The sequence below is a fragment of the Pan paniscus genome, chromosome 5 (assembly GCF_029289425.2).
Source record: "Pan paniscus chromosome 5, NHGRI_mPanPan1-v2.0_pri, whole genome shotgun sequence".
Classification (NCBI taxonomy): Eukaryota; Metazoa; Chordata; class Mammalia; order Primates; family Hominidae; genus Pan; species Pan paniscus.
In genome coordinates this window covers 66,944,299-66,971,537 of record NC_073254.2, presented here as the reverse complement: position 1 = coordinate 66,971,537, position 27,239 = coordinate 66,944,299, and the positions used below count along the sequence as shown (strand labels likewise).

The 27,239-nt window shown below is 42.5% G+C and overlaps 2 protein-coding genes across 7 annotated transcripts in view; one reads left to right on the top strand and one right to left on the bottom strand.

Annotated features, from left to right (window-relative positions):
• Positions 1 to 6,738, top strand: part of TRAM2 (translocation associated membrane protein 2) — an 82,678-nt gene extending 75,940 nt beyond the window's left edge. For both annotated transcript variants that reach the window (XM_003833155.5, XM_055113674.2), the window contains one exon: positions 893 to 6,738. In XM_003833155.5, the coding sequence (XP_003833203.4) occupies positions 893 to 966 (74 nt within the window). In that variant the 3' untranslated portion in view covers positions 967 to 6,738. The remainder of the gene's footprint in view (positions 1 to 892) is intronic.
• Positions 6,739 to 11,783: 5,045 nt separating this feature from the next.
• EFHC1 (EF-hand domain containing 1) overlaps positions 11,784 to 27,239 on the bottom strand; it is a 73,836-nt gene continuing 58,380 nt past the window's right edge. Inside the window, exons 8-11 of one of the 5 annotated variants that reach the window (XM_003833152.7) lie at positions 24,960 to 25,173; positions 24,423 to 24,570; positions 13,855 to 14,065; positions 11,784 to 11,935 (exon numbers count right to left, since the gene is read on the bottom strand). In XM_003833152.7, coding sequence (XP_003833200.1) covers positions 11,864 to 11,935; positions 13,855 to 14,065; positions 24,423 to 24,570; positions 24,960 to 25,173 — 645 coding nt within the window. In that variant the 3' untranslated portion in view covers positions 11,784 to 11,863. Of the gene's footprint in view, positions 11,936 to 13,854; positions 14,066 to 15,535; positions 15,655 to 15,706; positions 21,433 to 22,554; positions 22,672 to 24,422; positions 24,571 to 24,959; positions 25,174 to 27,239 lie in introns of those variants that run through there. The other 4 variants (XR_004671997.3, XR_008625629.2, XR_008625628.2 and 1 more) reach the window with 4 other exon arrangements.

Sequence of the window (27,239 nt, the reverse complement as noted above, 5' to 3'; positions counted from 1 at the left end):
TCTGTCTCCAAGAATGACTCACAGTGACATAGTGCTAGGTGGGGGGTAGGGGTGGGACACTTATCCTTTGGCCCGTGCACGCACTCCAGTCATCACCCACCTTCAGCAGGTCCTCAGGCCCTGCCAGCCCTGCACGTTCTGCCCAGCCTGGGGGCCTGTCTGCACCGGGCGCTGCTTTCTGACTCACCTGCTTTTCTCTAGGTGGCCACCTGCTTGGCAAGGGCTTATGTGTGTTTGAACCAGACACACGCGCAGTTGGGTGTGTCGCAGAGTCAGGCCTGGCTGGCGGGGGAGGTATGGGGCATAAAACTGCAGCCAGTACCTCTGAATTTGAGCAGGCGCACGGAGGTATTTTGAACAATAGAGCACAATTTTTCTGCCAGAGGAGTGTCAAGCATCCTGCTTGAGGCCTTGTTCCTACAGCCTCTTGTCCCCCTCCCTTCTGTGGCCACTGCTCCTGGGAGTTCTTGCTGAACTGGAAATGGGCTGATGCCTTGCAGGGGGCCTGAGAAGAACTGAGGACAGTGAGCAGTGACAGCATCTAAGTGATTTCGGCGAGTATCTAGCCCCAGCCTCAGGCTTGGGCAGGCTGGCCTCTGTTGTTGCTGAGTTACTGTGTGTCATCCCAGGCCCCTCCTGCTAAAGCGCAGTCAGAGACCAAGCCTCTCAAACAGGGCCACTAGTCCAGGGCCCTGGGGAAGACAGGACCCTCCTGGGAGCCGTCTGCTGGCTTGCATTTGCTGTGCAAGGCTGCAGCCCGGCGCCCCTTTGGTGCATCCATGTATAGCAGCTGGGCTGCCCGGGCCCCTTCCTTGGCCTGGCCCCACCCTCCCCTCTTCTGCCTTAGCTCCAGCAGAAACACCATGTATGCTTGTCTCTCTCCACTTCCCAGGTTACCATGAAAATGGAGTGGTGAAGGCAGAGAACGGAACCTCCCCACGGACTAAGAAACTCAAGTCTCCCTAAGGCCAAAGTGCTAAGAACAGGAATCCTCTTGGTGGGGGCTGAGCAGGGGGCAAGGAGCTCAGGCCCCCTCCCTGCCTCCTCCTTCCTGCCTGTGATGCTCCGTCTCAAACAGCCGAAACCTGTCTTTCAATGGGGGGAGGGGGCGTTTCGCTTTCCTTCTTCTTGGCTTCCTCTTATTCTTCCACAAACCATTCTCAATAAAGCCAAAAATCTTTCTCTTTCTCCCCCTCAGGCCACCTCCTGTCCTCACTCCTGTCCTGTGCTGGCTTTTCTGGAACGCCAGGCGCCCATGGCTGGCACCTTTCTGCTTGCTCTGTCTCTTGCCTCATAGCTGCTGCTTTTCCTTTTTACTTCCTATTTTCACCTTATCTTGCAATTTTTCTGTCTGATTTTTACAATGGGAGGGGAGCTAAGATTGCAGTCCTGTCCTTCGGTCCCCCAGGGCCTGCCGGTCAGAAGCCTGGGGCTGGTAGCAGGCCCTTGGTGGTCCTCATGTGGATGGGCAAGAAGAGAGCAGCCCTCTCGGATCATAATCTCCTTGGTGCTGATTAACTGACGAGATATATGATTCCAGTTCTGCATGTACCATCTTGAGGCACAGCAGCCACTGCTCGTTGTAAATGCCAAGGCATTTGGCTTTGGGACGTGACAACTCAATCCAGAAGGATGGTGTGAACTCGGTTGGGTCCCCTGACTCGAGCTCCTACCAGTGGCTGGCCGTGGATTGGAAGCCAGCCTGCTGTCGCTCTGTGGGGGAGACACATCTTCCCACTGCTTAGAGCAAGAGCAGGGCAAACTGCGCAGCAGGCACCTCCAGAAAGGTAATGGTGGCAGAACCCACAGTGGAGTCGACCTAGGCCTTTCTCCAGCAGTCCCAGTCGCCATTGCTTTTTCAGCCATTCACAAGCATTCAAAACCAAACCAAACAGCAGTTCATATACCTGCCTGAGATAGGCTGGTCCTCACCTCCAGAGCCAGCCAGCCCCGTCAGGGGCCAAACTTACTACCTTGACTTCATCTCTAGCTGCAGAAACACTAAGTCTCAAGGGCTTCAGCCCCATGCTGGTCCCTTGGTGTTCAGGGAGGGTCACTTGGACCACTGTTCATCTGGCCGCCCTTGTTGAGTGTTCTTTGGAATTGTTTTTTGAGCACAACTACAGCATTTTAGACTGCATGAAACCATGACTGACTGAGAGTCACTCTCTGGGTAGATGATAGGCGCCTTTCTGGCCCCTTCCCTCACAGATTCTTTCCCCTCCCCTCCACCTGAAGAGAAGGCCTCCAAGTCCTTTTGGTGCCTTGTGAGGACTTTTAGAAGGGGCGTTCAGCTTTAAAAAGCCGGTCCTAATTACGGCCGGACGCAGTAGCTTACGCCTGTTATCCCAGCACTTTGGGAGGTCGAGGTGGGCAGATCACCTGAGGTTAGGAGTTCAAGATCAGCCTGGCCAACATGGTGAAACCCCATCTCTACTAAAAATACAAAAAATTAGGTGTAGTGGCAGGCACCTGTAATCCCAGCTACTCGGGAGGCTGAGGCAGGAGAATCGCTTGAACCTAGAAGGCGGAGGTTGCAGTGAGCGGAGATTGTACCATGGCACTCCAGCCTGGACAACAAGAGCGAAATTCTGTCTAAAAAAACAAAAGTCCCAATTAAGAACCTCCGAACTCTGTTTTGAGGCAAAGGGGAGTAGTTCTTGGTAGGTGCAGGAATAGTAGTGTCATTTGGAATACTGGTCATCTTTCTGACATCACAGTAGAAACCAAACCTTGGATTTAGATTCAAAAGGGGGGAAATGGGTCTTTTCATCAAGGCAACTCCCCTTCTCCAAGTCACTTACATCATAGATAAATTTTAGCTTCCCAGTAACTGAGGGATTTGTTTCCTAATGCCATTGGAGGCCTTCATCCCTCTCTACGATAAGGTTGCAGAAATGGGAAGAGCTACCCGTGGTTGCTTTTGATTACCCTTAGGAAGTGAGACAGTGTTTTTGAAAATATGTATTTCTCCCATTTCTCCCTCTCCTTCCCTGACGCTTCTCTGGGCTGCACAGCAGAAACGTTGGTAAAAGGGCAGTTTGGTTTCAACACAGCAGACCTGATATGGGATCCCTTAGCCACTTTAGTCAAACAGCCCTGACAGAGTCTATAATTGAGTTCAGGCCCCCCACCTTGCCTAATAACTGCAAATCGCATGTTCAGCCAGCAGCCTCCTAAGCCCACCTTCCTCCCCCATTAGAGAACACCCATCCTAGGTGCTCTCCAGGCTGTGTCACTGGCAGGGCTTCACATGCAGGAGGCCTCTCTCAGGTGAGTCCAGGTTTAACTGTTGAGTTGTGGCTTCAACAGATATGTATGGCATGCTGGGATGTGCCAGGTGCCTGCGTTGTGCCAGTTGCTGGAGAGGTAGTGTGAGCAGAGCAGCTGAAATCTTGCCACCAAGCAACCCTCATTCTCATGCCTGTAGGTTTCCATTGCTCTGTCCCAGGACACTTGCGTGCCAGAGACGCCACAACTTCATGTCCCTGTCTCTTGCAAGCTCCCCGTGCTGCCAGTACTTCATGCCTTGGATGTGGTCCCACCAGCCCAGTGGCTGGGGTCAGCTTAGGCTCTGCTTCCCAGTGGACAGGGGTGTGCTAAGGGTTTATTTTATGTAAAAAAAAAAAAAAAAACCCTGAGACTATGAGTGGGGCTGGCATCTTGCCAGCCTGGGCTTCAGGGATGTTTGGGGGGGGTGGTTAGAGGGTAGTTGTAGGGTACTTTGTCACCCCCCTCCCCCTGCCACCCTCCCTGGCACGTTTATTTCACAGCAGAGCCAAGTCTGTGGCAGGTTGACACAGACTGTGTTGCCAGAGCTGAAATAATTCCACTTCATCCTATGAGCGTGTTGGGCTAGCTTGTTCTAATTTTGGCCACTTTGGCTGTTTTCTTCAGTTTTATGCATTCTCTCCTGCCCCAAAGTGCCAAGCCATTTGTGAAGGCTCTGCCAGACACCTCCAAGCTTGAGAGCTCAGCACCATGCACCAAGAGCAGGAGAAAAGACGTAAACCTACCTCAGCAACTGTGGCCTCTCGACAGCCCTGGCTAACTTATATTTGTGGGGAAGCCAACAGACACAGTAGGAGGAGAGGGAGGTGGCGCTGGTGGACCAAGGATCTGTGCTACCCGCTCCCCTCCTTGGAGGTGCAGTGATGATGGGAGTTATTTTTATCATCCGGGCGCTGATAGCTGCACTATTAATAAATTGCATGTGTTCCTTTTGAAGGTAGGGGATGGTTCTGGGTGAGAGGGGAGCAGGCTGAGCCGGGGGGGGATCTGCTGTCCTCCCTTTTGAGTCAGTTCTAATCCCATGTGTGTCTGGGCCACCAGACCGAAATGGTTGCTGAGAAACTTGTCTGTTCATGTCCGAAGGCATAACTTCCCAACATTTAAGAAACCCCAATAGACACCTCTGCCCTGGCCACGTTCACAGATCCTTCTCTTGACCGGAAACCCTGGGACCCTAAGAACCCCTGAAGCTTGGGGTGGGTGTGTGCTTCTGGGGTCTCTTTTGGGACTTCCTTTGTCAGTACCCCTTCTTTTTTCTAAGCAGCTAATAAGAGGTTGGGTGAAAGAGTGCATCTCCTCCCAGGATTCCACAACAAAATTCTTATCTTCCATGGATGCTTTAATTGGAAGTGGGTTGCCGACCCCCTTGTGCCTAGAAAAGGCCTTCGCTTGGGTTTCCTTTGTATGCTTCAGCCTTCCTAGTTGGTTTTTCTAGGCCTGGTGTGAGAGGTAGGGAAGTCTGCACGTAACTAATTCTTCTGCTTAAGGGCCTATGGCACAAGTGCACAAACTTCAATTCTTGATGTTCTAAGCCCTCTCCTCTAACAGAGGGAGTGCTGAAAGCTTTTGAGTCAAGACAATGGAGTGCTCTTCCTCCCTCACTCTGCCTTCCGAGTTTATGGTTCCTTTTCTCAGGAGAGGATTTTCGGGATTATTGGAGGATTAGGTCATTGTCAGATGACTGGAAAACCTAAATAGGATCCCTCTCCAGCTCAAGGTTGTCCCAGTGAGGAAGACTTTACCAACTTCTCACTCTACCCCACTACTCACATGAGTGTTAGCTCCACCTTGCAAAGGCTGAAGACCAGTTCTCCCCAGTGAAAGCTGCCTCATTCTTTTATGGAGTTCCCTGGACTGGCAGAGCTATAAAGACGAGCATTGGGATTTGCAGTCTCCATGTAGCCTTTCGTGCTTGGCAACCCCTGTAGACTTTTTGTCCCAAGCAGATTGCGCGCGTGCGCGTGTGTGTGAGAATTAGTGCCTTACTTTGCTGTGTGGTTTTCAACTTGTACTCCGTGGCCAGCCCCCAGTTGCCAGGGCTCGACGGCAGCCAAGGACACCATACCTCAGTATAGTTATATATAAAAGGGACACGGATTGTGACAGTTTCACCCCATTTGTTTCTAACCCCGCTGCCCAGGATTAGGGTCTGTGGTGTGTTCTGTTTTGTTTTTGGTTTCTCCCTTGTGTCAGTTCTCTTCTGGCCCAGCTGGGTGGCTGTGGAAGTCTGTGAGGTGGCCCAACCACAGCATACCTATTAAGAGAAGCCCAGAGCTTCCAGCCCCCACTTCGAAAACTCTCCTCTGGCCCCACATAGCAAACTCCTTCTCCGTTATTTTCCCCACCCCCAGATTTTTTTTAAAAGGCCCACTTGCCGTAACCTCTTTTGGTCTATTTTGCTTCCCATTCAGCCCAAAGTTTATATGATAAAGGTGTTTACTTTTACTTCCCAGTCTCCAGTTCAAGTGCTAACACATACATGTCTGACTGTTGCAGAACTGTTCGAGCTCCTAATTCAGTGTTACCTTGTTTTAGTCGCAGCAACCCTCTCCCCTACCCCTTGCCCGCCCACGTTTTTCTCACTCTTCCGGGTTGTGCAATAACTCTCCCAGCCAGTGGTCCTTTCCACAGCCTTTCTGTCCCTTAAAACACCTGCAACTGGGGGAGAAATGGGACCCATGGGAGGGGGAGTCGTCATCCCTTACACAAGAAATAGCCACTTTCCTTTTGTTGTTGTCATTCTTGTGATCCTGGGTGGGTTTCTGTGGCACTCTTTTAGAACATGTAGCATCATCTTAGAGGTCTATTTTTAAAAAATCTGTTGAGGAAAAAACCATTCTCACGATGGGGCTTAAGTCATTGTCCAGGAATAAGATTGGTGTGGTGCCCATGACATCACCGTCACTCTGCCTAAAAGCACTCTAGAGCTACTTGTTCACGTGGAGAGGAAGGATATTTTGCGAAGCAACAGCCGCAGGTGGATAGCCCTGTTCACCTGATAGGGTCTAGCTGTGATAGTAAATATAATACCGCTGTTTCCTTGGGTACAGATTTGAGTGTTCATGTGATGAGACTGTAAACCTCATTTTTCGGTTCCTCTGTTTAAAAAAACATCTGAAGGATGAACTAAGGCTGCTGGTGCCCTGAGCAACTGATAATGCAAATGTGGACAAAGTGTCTGTTTTCTACTCTAGCCTGTTCATATGGACCAAATTTCAACAAGGAACTCAAGGAAAATTTGTACCTGCCGTATTTATGCTTTCATGTAAAAAAGGGTTGGGGGGAGGGGTGTCTTTTTACTTTTGGTGAACTTTTTTTCAAAATCATTTTTCCACTGTTTCTGTCTGGTTTTAAAACAAATTACAGTTTTGTATGGATTTTTTAAATGTACATTTTGGAACAAATGATCAAATATTTTCTGAAATAACAATAAAAGGCAGAAAATTATCAGAATTGTCTCATAATTATTTCCTTGACGTGCTTTATACAGTGATGCTTTTAACGTGGATGTTTACGTTTGCTTAAAGGAGTTTGCAATGAATTTTAGCCCTCATGTCTAATATTTTTCACTATATTAGTCATTTCTTATATATTTTGACCCATATTTGTCCATTGTGATATGAATTAGGGAATTAAGGATGGAGAGTCAGTTATGTCAAGTGCTGGATAGCAATAAGCATCATTTTTATTTGACTCTTTAATAGTAAAGTGGAAAAGGGGTTTTCTTAACATGGGGTTTGTGGGTAGGAAGCTCCAGAAACAAGCACATCATCCTTGATGCCTACTATACTATGATGTTATTTAGCTTGGAGGAAATGGGGTTTCGTTTGTGTAATGGCCAACAAATATGTTGGTGCTGACTAGAAGACATCCAAGTATTAGTAATAGTGGGGATTGCTGGTGTCACTTACATGGCTGCTGTTGCCTATAGCTGCTTGCTGTGTTTACCAGAACCATCTTTCTTTGGAAAGATTTCAAAAGATGAGTGCAGTTACAGGTGGCAGTTAGTCAAGGACACCCATGGGGTGTGAGAAAGAGGAAATGTTTGCTTGAGGTGAAGGTGAGTGGTTCTGATGCATGGCAAGCTTCATTGTAGAGTTGGGTCCTGCTCTGCCATGAGAAGCTAGGTGAACTCAAGCAGTTAACCCTTCCGAGTCTTTTTGCGCATCTGTGTCAAAAGGGTTTCATGTTTTGCGGGGAGTCATGGTGAGAGATTTAGAGATACTGAATGCTAAGTTCATGGTACATATAAAGCACTCATATTGGCTTTTTAAAATGAACCTATGTGCCAGCAGGATACTCAGGAGTCACTTAACCAAGTGGATTCTCTGGACAACATTTAGAGACGTCTTCTCTACCTATGTGTCCCAAATACCCTCAAAGCCTATAGATATGGATTTGATACACCTTAATTGGATGGTATTTTCAAGGCCCCCTGATGGTGCAGACAAGGTACAGGCCCAGGTTTCTGAGTAGTGGCTAACTCACAGCCCATCTTTACCCACAAGGCAGATTTTTATTAGTCCCAAAGCCGTAAGCACTATAAGCAGTCTTAGTCAAATTCTTCAGTTAGACCTGATAGCTTCAGCTACCAGTGCTAATCTTAATAATAATTCTCATTCTCTCTCTCTCTCTCTCTCTCTGTGTGTGTGTGTGTGTGTGTGTGTGTGTGTGTGTGTGTGTGTGTATATTAGAATCTTTCAACTCCCTGGTGGCCAGTTTGAAGTGATGATCATTTCTGCTTCCTACAATATTGCTTGCTACAGGGTAATGCTCAGCTCCCTTCCACCACCTGAACCTGACACTCCAGATGCATGCCAGCTATGACTGTAGCATAAGGTAATTAGTGACATCTAATGGCTGCACTGCCATTCAGGATTTTAGTAGAAAAAGTGATTTGCTCTGACGTTTGTGGCTCCTATACTTGCTGCTTTGTATAAACAGGTGAGCAGCGAGTGTTTGGACACCACAGAAATGGCCTGCTGGCTTTGGTCTTTCATGAAGTCTCTTTTATACCTTGTGTTGGTGCTGTCAGATCTCAGCTTCTCAGTCTTAAGTAAACTTAAAAGGAGATGCAAGGCAAGAAGTGGACAGCAAACTTAAGGAGTGTATGTGGATAGTGCCAACTTTATTGAAGACAGTTCCCTCTGAGACTATAGGCCTAGCTACTCAGAAGGCTGAGGCAGGAGGATTGCATGAGCCCAGGAGTTTGAGGCTGCAGTGAGCTATGGTCACACCACCGCATTCCAGTCTGGCAACAGAGTAAGACCCTGTCTCTAAAAAACAAACACAAAAACAAAACAAAACAACCAAAAGCAGGCTAGAGGATGCTAAATGAGACTTTCCTAAATCTCCATTTTGGCTGAGACCCAAAGCTGAGGACAAAAATTGGCAAATATTTCCATATGTTGCAGATTTGCTGCCGATCCATGAATGATTTGCTAAGGAGTAGCCCAAAGCTCCTCTACCACAGGAGGCAAGAGTGATGGAGGAAATATCAGAAAGTGCAAGCTTCTTGAAAGGGGCTGGAGTGCCTTGGGTCTGCAAGCTAAGTGAGGGGATACTTTAAAAGACTCAGGGTTTGACATGTGTCTGTCCCCTGGAGTTTGGAGAGCATAAGATTTGGGGTACCTGGTTCTCCCCTGAAACAGTCTAAAGGAAAGGGATTGAGCTGCCTAATTACACATCCAAGAGAGCCATCTGGGTGAGAACATGGCGAGAGTGCACACCCTGGAAGGTGTGTCAGCCTGAAAGGGCCTCCTGGGAAGATCAGAAGGAGCCTTGGAGACCATACCATTAGAGCCGGGGTGATCAGGTACAGACTGGGTCCCCTCCATCTGAGAGTGGTGCACTGGGCAGTTTCCGGTTGGAAAGAGTTCTAAGAACTCACCAAAACGGGGCTCTGAGCAAAGGACATGGAATCAACCTAGGTGCCAATCAATGGTGGATTAGATTTTTTAAATGAAGTATATCTACACCATGGAATACTATGCAGCCATAAAAAATGAAATCATGTATTCTGCAGCAACATGGATGCAGCTGGAGGCCATTATCCTAAAGTGAATTGATGCAGGAATAGGAAATCAAATATTGCATGTTCTTACTTCTAAGTGGGAGCTAAACATTGAATACACATAGACATAATGATGGGAACAATAGACACTGGGGACTACCAGAGTGGGAAGAGAAGCAGGGGGTATGTGTGGAAAAACTACTTACTGGGCACTATGCTCACTACCTGGGTGCAATATACTCATGTAACAAACCCGCACATGTACCCCCTGAATCCAAAAAGAGAGAAAAGGTGCTCTGGGAGAAAGAGTCAGCCTTTTGGCACATGTCACTCAGACCTGGCCCCACATTACGACATTACTAGCCACAGAAATAAGACTTTGCCCTTTTTCTCTGGTTTCTACCCCCTTAACCTTTCCCAGAGCCTACATGGGCTAGAAACAGCAGCATGGCTGAATAGGAACAAAGGGAGCAGAAGACAGAAAGAAGGGAGTAAGAAGAAACCACTATCATCACCCCCGTATACACACACTCTTTACCACAGGCTTCTAAGCCTGGGGAAGGACTGAGCTGGGCCAAGTAGGATAAAGCTTGGTAATTTTTAAGCTGAAAAAACTTCTAAAATACAGATAGTCCCCAACTTTCAATGGTCCAACTTATTTGCCTACTTTACAATGGGCTTATCAGGGTTATTAAATGTGTTTTCAACTTGTGATATTTTTTACTTACGTGAGTTTATTGAGACATAGCCCCATAAGTAGAGGAGCATCTGTACTTGAAAGTGAGATACTGTTTTAAATAGTTATGAGCGACTGAGGGTAAAACAAAACAAAACATGGGTTATTCCCAAGATAATAACCTGGAACAGAAAAGGAATCAACATAATACATTCACAGCCCTTTCAATAAGCTGGTTACAAGTGGCTGAGCTCGTTAGGGAAGGAAACACCAAGGGAAGTTCCCTAGAAGTTCTGAGAGGGCAAAGCAGTCTGAATTCTGTGTAACTCTATCCTCATTCATACCACATTTTGGGTGGCTTCGGGGAATTTGAGATAGCATGTTTAAAGATGAACTTAGTGGCTGACTTCAACCAAAGAGAAGCCCTGTTTGTAAAAAGCCAGTCAGAGCTCACTAGAGAATAGTAACTGCAACTAGTCTTTCCTTCCTCTCTCAAGGCCAGGCTCTCTAAAAGCAGCATTTTTCTAATCTTTTTTTTTTGAGATGGAGTCTTGCTCTGTCACCCAGGCTGGATGGAGTGCAGTGGCGTGGTCTTGGCTCACTGCAACCTCTGCCTCCAGGGTTCAAGTGATTCTCCCATTTAAGCCTCCTGAGTGGCTGGGACTACAGGCACATGCCACCACACCTGGCTAATTTTTCTATTTTTAGTAGAGATGGGGTTAGTAGAGATTTTTAGTAGAGATGTGTGCACATATATGTATATACATAATATATATACACATATACATACTATATATATACATATAAGCGTGTGTGTGTATGAATGTGTACATATAAAATATATATATATATGTATGTAGAGAGAGAGAAAGAGAGAGTTATAAGAAATTGCTCACACAATTATGAAGGCTTACAAGTCCCAAGATCTGCAGGGTAAATTGGCAAGCTGGAGACCCAGGAGAGCTAAAGGTATAATTCCAGTCTGAATCCAAAGGCCTAAGACTTAGGAGAGCTGATGGTTTAGGTCCAGTCTGAAGGTCAGCAGGCTCCAGACCAACAGCTGATGTTTCCATTTGTGTCTGAAGGCAAGAAAAGGCTGATGTTCCAATTTGAAGCCAGTCAGGCAGGAGGAATTCTCTTAGCTGGGGAAAGATCAGCCTTTTTATTCTACTCATGTCTTCAAATGATTGGAGGAGGCCCACCCACATTAGGGAGGACTATCTGTTTTACTTAGTCTTCTGATTCAAATGTTTATCTCATCCAAAAATACCTTCAGAGAAACCCCCAGAATAATGAAATATCTGAGGCTGGGCACAGTGGCTCATGCCTATAATCCCAGCACTTTTGGAGGCTGAGGTGGGAGAATTTCTGGAGCTCATGAGTTTGAGACAAGTTCAGGCAACATAGCGAGACCTTGTCTCTACAAAATAATTTTAAAAATTAGCTGGGCATGGTGGCTTGAGCCTGTTGTCCCAGCTACTGGGGAGGTTGAAGTGGGAGGATCACTTGAGCCCAGGAGTCTGAGGCTTCATAGAACTAGGATAGTGCCACCACACTCCAGCCTGTATGACAGTGAGATCCCATCTCTAAGAAAATTTAAAATATTTTTTTAAAAAGAAAGAAAGGAAATATTTGGGCCCCCTGTGGCCAAGTCAATCTGACACACAAAATTAGACATTGCTATACCCCTATCACCCTAAATAAGGCACCAATCTTAGATCCTATTAGATCCAATTTAGTTTCGACTTCAGTAGGAGTGAAATAAGAACCAAAACAGAAATAAAACTTCAGGAACTCTGTAAATGCCTCTATGAAGAGTGTAAGGTGTATTTCAAAGCATAGTTCCAATATCAAAAATTGTCTTGCATTTTCTCATCAGCAGGTCAGTTTGAGAAAGCACGAACAAAGTTATAGTAGTTAATCTTGCCTTCTCCATGAGAGCACATCCTGATTAACTGCAGAGAGAGCAAAGAGAATAGGTGAGACAGATCTGCAGGGCTTCCGTCAGCTCAACTGCAGAGTGCGCTTATGCATAATGATCCCGAGCCTTTGTAAATCAGTTCAGAATTTTTGTATCCTCAAGTTGATTCTGAAATGATCCTGTGAACCTGGCAGGTAGGACAGACATTATCCCCATCTTACACTTAATGAAACCAAAGCTGGATGGAGTAAATGACCTTCCCTGTTGAAGGCCGAAAGAATGAGCGTCATGATCAACTCAGTACACCACTGGAGGCTCTATGAGTAAACAGTAAACTGTTTCTCATGAAAGCAGGATGTTGGCAAACTGACAAACTGCGTCAGCTGCTCAGAAGGAACGCTGAAGGCAGTCACGACCCAGGCACAAGTGTTTCTTGTGATTAGACACATCTGAAGCCTGTTAGCAATAATGTGAACCTGTGATCAATTAATCCCTGCTCTTTCCACCCAATAAATATGAAGGGCTGTAGCAGCTCGGGCGGTTGCCTTTGCTCACTAGAAGCAGGGAGCTCTCTTCTTTCCCTTCCTTTAAAATAGTTACTTTTGTTTTAAGTTTTCATTTCTGCTTTCATCTTCCTTCATTAACTCTCGTAATGACGGTCTCAAGTAGTAACAGTAGTAATTGTCGTAGAGATGTCTCAAGTAACCGTGGCAGTCTGCCACATTTCCCAAGATTTCAGAACTAACATCCATATTTATAAAAGCACTTTTAGTTGTTTTTATATTCAAATAAAAGACTGTCCACTCAGCTCATGAGGAGTAAGACTTTTTAAATAGCAGGCTCTTGCTACCACAGCCTAATGGAAGGGTCTGGTTATGCCACTGCTCAACCTGTGTCCCTTAAAACTCGACTGTGACTGGTAACAGACTGATTTTCTGTGGTTATTTTTATAAGATGTGCAAATCTGTCCCACCCCCACTTCCCTGCTCCACTTGCCAATGACTGCCATCCCTCTCTCCCATGTCAGTTCCCACATCAGACAGTATGAAGAATTTGAAAATCAAAAGTTGGGCATGCTGTCAACCTAAAATTTGGGGAGCTAAATGTGTGTTTGGTCCACATGAACAAATACTCTTCTATCTGCCCTCCTACTCACTCCCTGCTAATGTTTCTGTCTATGAAAAATCCTCATCTCCAACCTAGTCACTAGCCCTAAACCAAACCCTTTCCTAAATGACTCTTAAATTCTGAACACCTGTTTTGGCTAAAAGATCTTTAAAAAGGCCTCAGAAACTCAATATTTTTAATCAGTAAGAATGTCTCAATGATCATAAGCCACAGTCCTTGGCATTTCTCAGGGGGACTTTGTTCTGACTTCCAAGGGAACCCTGGCTAAAGGGTTTATAATGAAGAAAAGGCATGAAAGTCCCCCTTCAACTCACTTATGAAAATTCAAGGAAGAAAACTTCCATGCCCTTCCTCCATCAGCTGCTGGCCATGCTACCACTACTGACAGATGCCACAGCCCTCCTGCAATGGTCACGCCTTCTTCCATGCTAACCCTACTGATGGGCCAGTGTAGGTATCAGCTGTGAAGGGTATCAAAGGCTGCCAACCAGTCTGCTCTATCAACTTATCTTTGAGTCTCCCCTTGGTAGCCACCCCTCCTGGATCGTCTCTGTTGCCCTTCTTCAGTCCTGACATGTTGGTCTACTAACCACTCTGTGTTGTCCAGCCCCAGGCCCACTTAAAGAGATGCCCTGCAACAGCAATTAGAAAAGAATACCAATGCTAGAATCAACGGTTAATACCTAATCAGGACAGAATAGTAGATCTGATCTGAACATCCTAAATCTGGCCCAGTTGTAGTGAAATACACACACAATTGCCTTTAGGAAAGAATGATCAGTGCCTAGCCTCTGCAATCAACTCAGAAGAGTAATTCATACTGACCTCCTTAACCAAGGAGTCATCCACTGGGACATTAAGCGATTCACAGATTTTAAAGAACATGTCTCTGTCCACATATCCTGAAGCTTCCTTGTCATAAATTTGAAATGCCTCACGAATGTTGTCTTTGCATGAGTGATCTTTCAGTTGCTTCTGAATTGTGTCTATTAATGCTTCCAATTCCTGCACGCCTGGATCCTTTTCAGTTTGCTTGCTGTAGAGAAAGGAAGGAAATGACTGCACATGGTATTTATTCTTGATCAGTCTCATCTCGGTGACCAAGGTTCTTACTTGATGAAATCAGGGAAGCTTCTAATCACAGCTTTGAGACTGAGCTGACCAATAACTGAACACTTGCCCACAGGCCGATAGCTGACCTCCACATCAGGAAGGCCCGACTGGGGGCAGTTTTTGAATTTCCTCCCTTCTTGCTCAGCCTCCTTTCCTGCCATCTGTTAATCACTGCACCACAAGGAGGCAAATCTAATACCACCACCATGCCAAATTTGGTATCTGTGGGAATCACATCATTGTCTCTTACTACTGTTGCAGATTAATGTTTCCTCATCTACAACTAAATGCCTGAGTGATATATATAAAGAGAGATGATAGATATAGATATAAATATATAGCTATAGATCTGTAGCCAAGAATCAACCTTTTATAGTTTTAATATTATTCCCTCTCCAATTCACACTGAATTTTGTGAAAGGTTATCTATGGAAGCTAAGAGATTGCTCTGTGAGGTAGAGTGAGAAGTTTGGGCTTAGCATTTACTGAAATTAAGAGAGAATAGTAACACAGGGTGTTGGGAAGAGAGAGGTCTAACCCTTCAAAAAACAACCACAATAAGTAGAGGCTCAATTTTTATTTCCTCTGAACATGAAGGTACAGTTATAAAATTAAAAATTTTAGAGCTGAAAGATTCCCTCATATTTCATCTTCATAAATCCTTTTAGAACAAAATGGGCCACATAAACTCAGTAAGCATTCTTCCCTCTTTCAGTGATGAGAAAACACATTTGAAGACCCGAGTGACTGATCCCAGATCCCATGTCAGCGGCAAGACTAGCACTCACATCCCACTCCAGTTCCAACATATTCTCTCAATTATGCCCAGTCACCTCTCACTGAATTCCTCTCCTTCCGTAACTTGAAAACTATCAATCTACCATTGCTTTTCTGTATTTACTTTTCTTGCGTATAATATTTTTAAAGTTCACTGTTGCAAATAGCCTCTGTTTAACTTATTTCCCTCTTTTACCTGCTGGCAAGTCTTGCTGGGGAAGGTATAAAGTGGAATAACCTTTCAGGAAAAATTTGGAAACATGAAGCAAAAGTCCAGCAAATAATCTCAAATAATTTATCCTAAGGAAATAATCATGGGTTGTATGCAAAGATACATCTATAAGATTGTTTTGAGATAGTCTAAATGTCCAAAAATAGGGAATTAAATAATTTACACTACAATAAAGCAACAGAATAATACTGCAGCCATTGACAATGCTGCAGAAAGAGTATAAAGATGTTTTTAGTGAGAAACTCAAGACATAAAAGTATGTATAGAGTGTTACCTTGTGTTATAAAAGTTGTGGGGGAATAAGAGTATATACTTAAAGTTGCTTATATTATTTAAAGAAACTCTGAAAAGATATTCAAAAAAATAAATGAAAGAGGTAGTTACCTATGGGGAGTGGAGGGTAAGAAGTGGGTACATGAAAGATGGGGTAGGAACAAAGCTTTTCCTTGGTCCCTTCATATCTGTGTCTTCAAATATTTCATTTCACAAGGGTTCGTGATAGACTATCAAGTGAAAAAAGCAAAATAGTATTACAGAATTTTCCACTTTATATGCATCTTTAAAAACAAAATATTAGAAGCAGTTATCTCTGAGTTATAAGATTTTCAAAAATTTTTGTTTATTTCCATTTCTATTACCTAGATTTTTATTCCCTAAATTTTCAAATTCTGGTCATGTGTTACTTTTGTAGTAAGCCAAGAACAATAAAAATTGTTGTAATAATCCCCAATATCTAAATGCTCTCTGGCATTATTAATTATAGAAGCAGAATATGTTTATCTGATGAATGTAATTCAAATCATATATACTAAATTATGAATGACCACCAGGGAGCTATTTTAGTGGCAGAAAGCAGTCAAACCTCAATCTCGCATGTGTTTCGAAGAACTAGAGCCATGAAACATATAAAGTTAAAATGTGATCATCCAATCATTTGGGGAAAGAGACAATAACTCTCCCTTTCCCAAAGAAGCCAGATTCCCATTCCCCTTTATACAGCAGGAAAAATACCCATGGCATCTGCTGCCTTTGAGCAAGATGGAGTAAATTCACAGATAGATGGCAATAGGTGGTACTGTTTAAGGAAGAGCTAGTTAAAGTTACAGCCCCTACTTTATTGCCAAAGCCCAAGTCAGGGCACACTCTGGAAAAGAGCTGCAAGTTACAGGGCAAGGTTTGCTCACATGGCTCAACAAGAAAACAGAGGGGCCAGCTGGTTATGTCCAACAGGGACTGCCAACTGAGAGGTGGCCGGAGGTCCTAACATGCTAGTTGAACTCTGTGCCAAGCCCTCCAATGACCTTCCGTAACTTCCATAAAAGTGAACGTGTTTTATAGAGTGGCTAATCTTCCAGAGGTAAGAGGGATGTCACAGTTTTCTGTGTGCTCTTAGAATATTTTGCTATGAGCATCCTGGCAAAGTCCTCCACTTAGAAAATGAGACAGATAAGCAAAAAGAAGGAATAAGGAAGAGCAGGTGTGCTAGAAAGATGAAAATGACAATGGCTTCATTTTTAGTTGTACAAAGTGGGAGATGCTGGTGGCTCAGATGGACAAAGACATGTTGAAAATAGATTCAGCAGAATGGAGAGCAATTCAGATACTGCAATGTCTAGAAAGTTTAGAGAAGGCAAGCAAAAGGACCAAAAACAGGACCTTGAGAAATGCCAACCTAGTAGACGGAAGTAGGAAAGACACACACAATAGGCTTTAAGAGAGGTAGGACTACCAGAAACTCTGAATTTCCAGAACTCAAGAGAGGATTACAAAAGAGGGGTAATAAAGAGTAATCAATATTATATGTAGATCAGAAAAACTAAAGACTATACCAAGGGGTCAGCAAACTATGACACCCAGGCCAAAGCCAACCTGCTGCCTATTTTTTATACATAAAATTTTATTGAAATATAGCCACTCCTATTCATTTATGTATTGTCTACGGCTGCTTTCACGCTGTAAGGGTAGAGTTGAGTAGTCATGCCAAAGAAGGTATGACCCACAAAGCCTAAACTATTTACTACCTGTCCCTTCACTTAAAAAAAAAAAAATTGCCAACCCTTGCTCTAGATTATGAGCTCCCTATTCTCTCATATAATTGCCTAAGCATTTAATATAAAGTTTGGTATATGGTATAAGCTCAAATATCTGTTGAATTAATGACTAAATGAGAAGAGTCCATTATACTTGGAAACAATCAATGACCTTCAAGAAAGCAATTTATGAAGCAGTCATTAAAAAAAGTCAAAAAGATTCTGGAGCAGTCAGGAGGAAAGTGGTTACAGACACAAAATAGAAGAATTAGATTTGAAGAAATAGGAGGAGTTACTTATCTCTGACAAAAGAAGGTAAAGAGAAGAAGAGTGATAGTAGAGAAACATTCTAAGATGAAGGGTGAGAAAACTGATGAAGCCCACATTGGATCATTTGATCTCATATTTGAAACCAATTACTTCTATCTCCTTAAAGAAAATGGAAAAGAAAATGAGAATATTTGGAAAATTCTCATGGGAAAAGTAGCTAGAAGTGAAAAAGAAAAGGATTAAAAAGATAATTGAGTAAGTGAGTAGGGTCCTCTTGAAGCTGAAGTGCATAAATAGGCATGTTAATGGAACAAGAATAATACATATGAACAAATGTGTGTATGTATCTATGCTATTCACACATGTGGATTTCCTGTGGAAGGTAGGTTAATAAGTGTGTGCATTTGCTGGCCTTAAGTCTTAGTTCAAAATACTGCAGTGGAGGACCCCAAACCCAAAGAGAATTTAAGAACTTGAAGATGAAGTTAATACTCAGTTACCTATGCATTATTCTAATTTTCTGGCTCAGAGAAAGCAAATGGCCAACTCCAAATTTCATTATCTTAGAACTGACAATTGACATAAAAAGTACTGGTCTGACAAGTACTCATGATCCCCTTTCCTGACTCTGCAATGAGTGGCAAAATATATTTGTAACTGCATTTCCTTAGAGTGGGATTCTTTATCAGATGGGTGAGTCGGGAGCTAAATGCAGAATAGCTAAGAGGCACAGAAGATGCGACAGTGGATTTGTATCGTCTCCATGTGTTTTTCCTAACTCATCTCTCTGACCCATCACAAGAGAAGAAGGGCGGGGGTGAGGATCAAAATGAGGATGGCAATGGATCTCTTACCCCATGTCGTAGTCCATTTGTGTTGCTATGAGATAACTGAGGCTGGTAATTTATTTAAAAAAAAAAAACAGGCTTATTTGGCTCAGAGTTCTGCAGACTGTATAAGGAACATGGTACCAACATTTGCTTCTAGTGAGAATGTCAGGCTGCTTCCCTTCATGGTGGAAGGGGAAGGGGAGCAGACATGTGCAGAGATCACATGACAAGAGAAGAGGCAAGAGAGAGAGAGTAGGTGGTGCCAGGCTCTTTTCAACAACAGTTCTCATGGGAACTACAAGTGAGAACTCATTCCTATGAGAATGGCACCAAGCCATTTATGATGGATCTGCCCTCAGGATCCAGACACCTTCCATGAGGCCCATCTCCAACACTGGGGATCAGATTTCAACATAAGGCTTCATGGGGCCAAACAAACCATATCTAAAACCATAGCTTGCTGGGGCCAAACAAACCATATCCATATGGCAACCTAAAATTTGAATTTCTCCTTATTTTTATTGATATCATATTCTAAGAGTCACAGTGGTATCTTTTCCTCATTACTACATTTTAAAAAACTTAAATTACTAAATTTAAAAAAATTTTAAAGATGATTTAATTAGTGGTATGCTGAAGCAAGAAGCTTTCCAGTGTCTGTTGGTATTTGCATAAACAAGTGACAATTACAGAAAAAAACTTTCGGGAAGTACTTGAATTAAATATATGACTATGAATATGAAGTGGGCCTTTAATGCTGTCCAACCACCAAACTATGCTTCTCTAGTCCGTTCAACCTCCCACTTTCCTGGAGAGCTATCATATTTGTTTAAGTCCTGAGGCATTTTTTTTTAAAGATGTGTCCATGAAATGAGACGATTTTTTTTTTTTACATTTTAACATCTCTGGAATTAACATGCATTTTCAATTAATGATATGGATTATATTTGGCAATTTTTTCTTTCTTGGTAGTAGCTAAAATATGCTGTTTTAGATTTTATTTCATATTCATTTTATTGATATTTATATATTCAATAAAATAGAGCATTTCATAACTTCTCCTCTCTCTTGAAACCTCCAACATCTCCCTCTATCCTCACTCTTTCTACTGCACTACTATCACGAAACAATCACAAGGGCCTCCCAATATCTACCCACCTACAAGAATCTGAACCCACATATGCTGCCTTTTGCCTGTTGCCCTAGATCAAGGTTTTAAAGAGTAATCCCAGGACTCTTGGAGGTTCCCAAGACCCTTCAGGGGTCTGTGAAGTCAAAATTATTCTTGTGATAATACTTAGTCATTATTTGTCTTTTTACTCTTGTTTTCCCACAAGTGCACAATGGAGTTTTCCAAAGGTCACACAACACAGGCTATCACCGCAGGCAGAATACAAAAGCACATGAAAATCCAGTCATCTTCTATTACTAAGTAAGTCAGACATTAAGAGGTTTGCAAAAATGTAAAGCAATATCACTCTTCTCACTAAATTTTTTTTGTTTGTAAAAATTGATTTTTCACAAAATTATGTTATTTGTGTTGACATGAAATGGGTTTATTGTTTTCAAAATAAATTAATATTTGAAAATTTTTCAGATACAATTTATAATATGCTAAATAGCAATAGATATAAACACATAAAAACTCTTTGGGGCCCTCAATAATTTTTAAGGGTATAAAGGTGTCTCAAGACCCAAAAGTTTGAGAAATACTGCCCTAGGTGAATAGTTGGTGCTTCTATCTGAAGCCAATTCCTCCACTCATACTAAACCCCATCCTCTCACAAACTCCAGAAATTGTCCCCGCTCTCTCACACACTTATCAATGTTTTCCTCTCTATGGAATCATTCCCATTAGCATACAAACATGCTATTTATTCTATGTAAAAACAAAAGCAAAAACAAAATAAAACAAAAACTTCTCCTGACTTCACTTTCTCTGCCAGCTGCTGCCCCATTTTTCTGTTGTCCCTTGCACCAAACCTCCCCAAAAGAGTAGTCTCCACTCTGATCCAGAATTCCTCTCTCCCATTCTCTCTTAAATCTACTGCCATCAGGTTCTCCCCGTCTTCCCATTCCACTGAAACTCCTCATTAAGGTCTCCAAGGTCCCCAATTCCCTTAATATTGCTAAATCCCCATCTGACATAATGAATCATTCTGAGGTAGGAAGTGGGGCTCGACTCTGGAGGCTCGGCTCAGACACAGGGCCAAATTGAGGACTAGCTAAAATAGGTCTGGGGCAGAGGCAGCTTTCCATAAGACATGCCCACCAGTGCGCCATATCAGTTTACCATTGCCATGACAACATCCGGAAGTAACCACCCCTTTCCACAGCAACGACGCGAACACCTGGAAGTTACCACCCTTTTCCTGGAAATTTCTGCATAATATGAGTGCAGAACTGCCTTTGAGCTACAATTCTGGGCACAATGTCTATGGGTTATCCCTACTCTACAAGGAGCAGAACCTCAGCTGCTGCTGTACACTGTTGCTTAAAAACAGTTGCTGTTTAACAGCACCAGCTCTCCCTGGAATTCTTTCTTGGGAAAAGCCAATAACTCTCTCTGGCTGAGCCCTAATTTTGAAGCTCACCTGTCCTCCATCAAGTCTGTCTTCCTTGATATGAAGGCATTTCTCAGTTTGCACAGTTACAAGATGCATGAATTTCGATTACCACCATTTAGTAAAATAACCCATTCCCCCAACAACATGGTTCAAATTTCAGTTAACACAGTTAATAACTATGAGTAATTGCATAAAGTACAAACTTATCTGTCAGGACTTTAGTCCACTAACCACAATGTAATTAAACAGATGCATATCACAATCAGTGACAATTACATCACTTCTTTCAAAGTCTGTTGGTGACTAGTCACTGTATATTTGTTTTATAGTTCACGCAGACAGTAAAGTGTGTAGCTATGTTGCCTCCTTGTCTCTCAGTGATACACAAACTTTATTTTACAAAAATGGAAAATCAAAAGAGAGAATTGGCCAATAAGGATGAAAGTACAGCAAAGATGCAAGAAGTGAATTCAAGTCAAATATAAATAGTGTTATAGAAGAGAAAGCTGACTGTAGGAATGTCGACACAGCTGCCTTTCAAGAGACTCTGGATGTGCAGCCAGTGGAAACTGGTGAAGGCAAACCTATCAACATAAATGAGAAAAGTGTTTGTAATAAAAAGAATGAAGATATCCCAGATGCCTATAAAATGCTTCACATTAAAAGAACTCTCAGAGATATTTCATTCTTATTAAAGGAAGTCTAAGACATATTTTATAACATTGAAAGCAAAAATTATAAAATGTTGGAAGTTGATCCAATCTTAAACAGGAATATGACAATTCACCAAGGCACAGAACAGATGTTCAGTCTGCATCATAAGTTACACAATGAGAAGTAGGCAAGTGCTGCTCAAACCACTTTTGATAAAGTTTTTATAAAGAAATAAAACACTTTAATTATTAATGTTATCAGTGTTTTAAATTACAATGTGCTAAGTAAAAATTAGTTTTACTATTTTTTCATGTCCTTATACATTTACAACCATAACATTTTTAATGCTGTGACAAATTTTTTTTTTTTTTTGAGACGGAGACTTGCTCTGTCGCCCAGGCTGGAGTGCAGTGGCGCAATCTTGGCTCACTGCAACCTCCGCCTCCTGGGTTCAAGTGATTCTCCTGCCTCAGCCTCCTGAGTAGCTGGGATTATAGGTGTGCACCACCATGCCTAGCTAATTTTTTTGTATTTTTAGCAGAGACGGGGGTTCACCATGTTGGTCAGGCTGGTCTTGAACTCCTGACCTCATGATCCGCCCACCTCGGCCTCCCAAAGTGCTGGGATTACAGGCATGAGCCACCGCGCCTGGCAGTGACAAAAATTTTTAAAGGGCACAGAACAATTGTACATTTTCCCTTTGATTATTAAAATTGTTTTGCATGTTATTTTTTACAGTCCTACGCTACCCCTTCATTTGACATCCAGGATACCACATTTTCTTCCTGCTTTATTCGTTTTCCTTTTCAGTCTCCTTAACTGTAAGCGTTGGTGGACCCCAGAGCTTAGTTCTTAGAGCCATTCTTTTCTTTAGCTACATTAACTCCTTTAGAGATTTCACCCAGGCCAGGAGCAATGGCTCACGCCTGTAATCCTAGCACTTTGGGAGGCCAAGGAGGCAGAATCACTTGAGCCCAGGAGTTCTGGGCAACAAACTGAGACCCCTGTCTCTACTGAAAATTTAAAAATTAGCTAGGAATAGTGGTGTACACCTGTAGTTCCAGCTACTTGGGAAGCTGAACTCAAGGAGGATCTCAGGAGTTTGAGGCTGCAGTGAGCTATTATTCCACTATTGGCACTGCATGCCAGCCTGGGTACAGAGCGAGATCCTGTCGAGAGAGAGAGAGAGAGAGAGAGAGAGAGATCATGCAGTCTCACAGCCTAAAATATCACTATATGCCAACAACTCCCACATTTACATCGCCAGCCCAGACCTCTCACTCAAACTCCAGATTTACATATCCAACAGACTATATGCTCTCTACTTGGCTGTCTTAAACCTAATATACGATATATCCAGAACTGAAATCCCCACCCCAACCAACAAAGAAGGCAACTGCTCTACCCACATCCCGCATCTTCCCCATCTCAGGTGATCACAATTTCTTCCTTCCTGTTCCTCAGGCCAAACATCTTGGAGTCATCCTTAATTATTCTTTTCCCCTCACATCCCCTAGAAAATCTGTCTGAAGTCCAATTGGTGCTACCTTCAAAATACATCCAAATCAGACCACTTCTCCCCACCTCCACTGATACCACCATCCTGGGCCCAGATATCATCGTCTCTTGCCTGGAATACTGCAATAGTCTCTTAACTAATCTCTCCCCTAATCTACTTTCAACAAAACAGCCAGGATAGTTCTTTTAAAATATATGTCAAATCTTGCTACTCCTCTATTCAGATGCCCCTGCTCCCAATGGCTCATTTCATTCAGAGAAAAAAGCCAGCACCTTTCCAAAGACCTAGTAAGTCCTACACAATCTAGCCCATTGTTAATTTTCTAATTCCATCTCCTACTCCTCTTCCTCTCACTCACTCAATTTCAGCCACCCTCACTGGCCTACTTCTTCCCAATGTTCCTTGAGTACTTTAAGTAAAATATGCTAGTATTTAGGGCCTTTGCATGCGCCATTTCCTCTTCCTGAAAAGCACTTCCTCCAGAAATCCACCCAGCTAACTCCCCTCAAGTGTTTATTCAGTGTCACCTCAAGGTACAACCACCTACCCTGACCTACCTTCACAACCTACTGCCACTCTCCGGAAATACTTATTACTCTTAATTTGCTCCAATTTTTACAGCATTCATCACCCAATATACTGTATAATTTATTTGTGTTATTGTCTATCTCCTGCTGCTTGGAAGGTCAACTCAATGTGGGCAGCAACTTCTTGTCTATTTTGTTTACTGATAAAAGTCCAAGGGCCTAGTGATAGTCTCTGACACATAATAGGCATTTAATAATTATAGCTGACTCTTGAATAACAAGAATTTGCATTGCACAGGCCCACTAAAACCTGGATTTTCTTCTGCTTTGCCACCCTTGAGACAGCAAAACCAACCCATCCTTCTCAGCCTACTCAACACGAAGATAAGGATGAAGACCTTTAAGATGATCCACTACCACTTAATGAATAGTAAATAATTTTCTCTTTCTTATGATTTTCTTAATTTTCTCTAGCTTACCGTATTGTAAGAATACAGGATGCAATACACATGACAGAAAATATGTGTTAATCAACTGTTTATGTTATCAGTAAGGCTTACAGTCAAGAGTAGGCTATTAGTAGTTAAGTTTTGGGGTGTCAAAAGTTATACATGAATTTTCAGCTGCGGAGGGAGGCTGGTACCCCTAACTCCCACATTGTTCAAGGGTCAACTGTATTTGCTAAACAAATGAAGTTGAAAAAGTTCTAAGTTACTAGCTATTACATTGACACAGGGAACCTTCTGTTTATATCTAATAATTCCCACCTGGTGAGAGAAATCAGAAAATCTAAAATGTGATTACTCATTTGTTTTCTCAAGAATTACTTCCTGAATATCTTGAGTGTGCCAAACCCTAGCAATCAAACACACACCTTTCTGCTTCTGGAGCAGGCGCTTCTCGCTTTCGGACATGGTTCTGAATTGACGCGAGTGCTTCTGGTGAATACTGGGCAGCGTTGCTCTCCATGTATTTCAAAACATACTCGTCTGTATCAAGGATGATGAACCGGTGACCAAACACTGGAGAGAAGGTAGCAACACACTTAGCTTGGTGATGTTCTCTCATGCAATCAGGAGTAAAATAGTATTAACCCTCCAATGATAAATTCATAGGTATGTATTTATGACAGAAACTAATGAGCTTTCTTTAAACGACATACTAATATGCAGTCATTTGCTCAGTATTTACAAAACTTATTGTCGACATCTGTAGCCAACAAATGCAATCAACTTAAGAGTTTAATTGATTAGGAAGGCGTTTAACACATTATACCATATATACAAGGATAGTATCTTTATCTCAGTTGCAATACAATCTAATTGCCTCTTACAGGGTTAAATGAATTAAATTCCAATTAAGAACTCATTCAGGCAGCCAGTAGGAAATTCTGGACTGTGTTTAGACCTACCTTCAATCACAGCACCAATGAAGAAGTCACTGGGGCCATAGTAGACAGGGTTGTCCACTGTAGAGTATGGTTTAACAACTTTAGTCCTGCCAAGGTACTTGCCCCCAATGATACCAGAATTGCGAACAGGAGGCTCAAAGATACTGATCATGTCGGTAGCTAGAAAGTAAGAGAAGACAAATCTGCGGTCTTTGTCTTCTGGGATGGGGGATTCCTACAAAGGTGAAGAAAAGATGATATTATGAAGGTTCATGGTCTATGCAGATGTGCAAACTTAAATGCCTATAGGGGCCAGGTATAGGATATAAATGAAGCAGTCTGGGTTTTTACAATATAAACAAACCATCTATGGGGAAACTCTGGTGTCTCTGGGAAGAACATGCCTCATCTAAGGGAAGCTTCCCAAGGGAGGCCGCACCAACTCAACTCAATTGTTGCCTTGTGAGAATGTAGGCCCAATGTTGCTAGATCTTTCAGTTTTTCAAAAGATAAAAATGTGGATTATTATTTTAAACCTCTGATTTTAAAGTACTGATTCCAACTCTTTTAAAGCACCATGAAGCCCAAACAAACACAGTATACTAGAACATATATGTGGGCTACATTCTGACCACAAGCTGCTAGTTGAGACCTGTTGGCTGACATTATGTTCAACTTCATGAACACTAAGATGATTATGCAAGGTTTCGTTTTTTAAGCAAATCAATTTATATACATAATGTAAAAAATAAAATTCAAAAAGAAGGGATAAGAGTAATATAAAATCAAAGAATTGAAAGTGATTCTGAGAAACTACCTTGTAGACAAGACTTTTTCTTTTTTTTTTTTTATTATAGTTTAAGTTTTAGGGTACATGTGCACATTGTGCAGGTTAGTTACATATGTATACATGTGCCATGCTGGTGCGCTGCACCCACTAACTCGTCATCTAGCATTAGGTATATCTCCCAATGCTATCCCTCCCCCCTCCCCCCACCCCACCACAGTCCCCAGAGTGTGATATTCCGCTTCCTGTGTCCATGTGATCTCATTGTTCAATTCCCACCTATGAGTGAGAATATGCGGTGTTTGGTTTTTTGTTCTTGCGATAGTTTACTGAGAATGATGATTTCCAATTTCATCCATGTCCCTACAAAGGACACGAACTCATCAATTTTATGACTGCATAGTATTCCATGGTGTATATGTGCCACATTTTCTTAATCCAGTCTATCATTGTTGGACATTTGGGTTGGTTCCAAGTCTTTGCTATTGTGAATAATGCCGCAATAAACATACGTGTGTATGTGTCTTTATAGCAGCATGATTTATAGTCCTTTGGGTATATACCCAGTAATGGGATGGCTGGGTCAAATGGTATTTCTAGTTCTAGATCCCTGAGGAATCGCCACACTGACTTCCACAATGGTTGAACTAGTTTACAGTCCCACCAACAGTGTAAAAGTGTTCCTATTTCTCCACATCCTCTCCAGCACCTGTTGTTTCCTGACTTTTTAATGATTGCCATTCTAACTGGTGTGAGATGGTATGTCATTGTGGTTTTGATTTGCATTTCTCTGATGGCCAGTGATGATGAGCATTTTTTCATGTGTTTTTTGGCTGCATAAATGTCTTCTTTTGAGAAGTGTCTGTTCATGTCCTTTGCCCACTTTTTGATGGGGTTGTTTATTTTTTTCTTGTGAATCTGTTTGAGTTCATTGTAGATGCTGGATATTAGCCCTTTGTCAGATGAGACTTTTTCTAAATCAAATTGCAGAGTGATCACACAACCCCTAAGGAAGAAATTCCAGTTCCAACAAAACTTAATACAGATTTGTTTATTCCTGACTAAAACCCGCTCATATTGTAACTGTAGCACATCTTCTCATTAAGACCATGGGATTGTTTGTGTAATAATTCCTCATCTATTAAAAAAGTCATTAGATTTTTCTCTTAGTAAAATAATTTTCTCATATCATTCCTTCATCTAATAGTCTCCAAATCATTTGGATTGTACACCCATGTAATAAAAATATAAATGTTAAACAACTACAATATAGTTAAAATCAAATCATATCACTCCTCTGCTCTCAAACCTTCAAAGAATTTCTAGCACACTTAGAATAAAATACAAACTTCTAAGCAGGGGCATACCGGGGGGTTGGGGGGGACAATGGTAATGGTTTATTATGGCAGGAAAGAGTACTATAAAACTTAAAAAAAATTATTGTCTTTATTGGGAATGAGGTTTACATTTATAGAAAAGCATAAATATTACAGAGAATTATCACTCCCCTCACC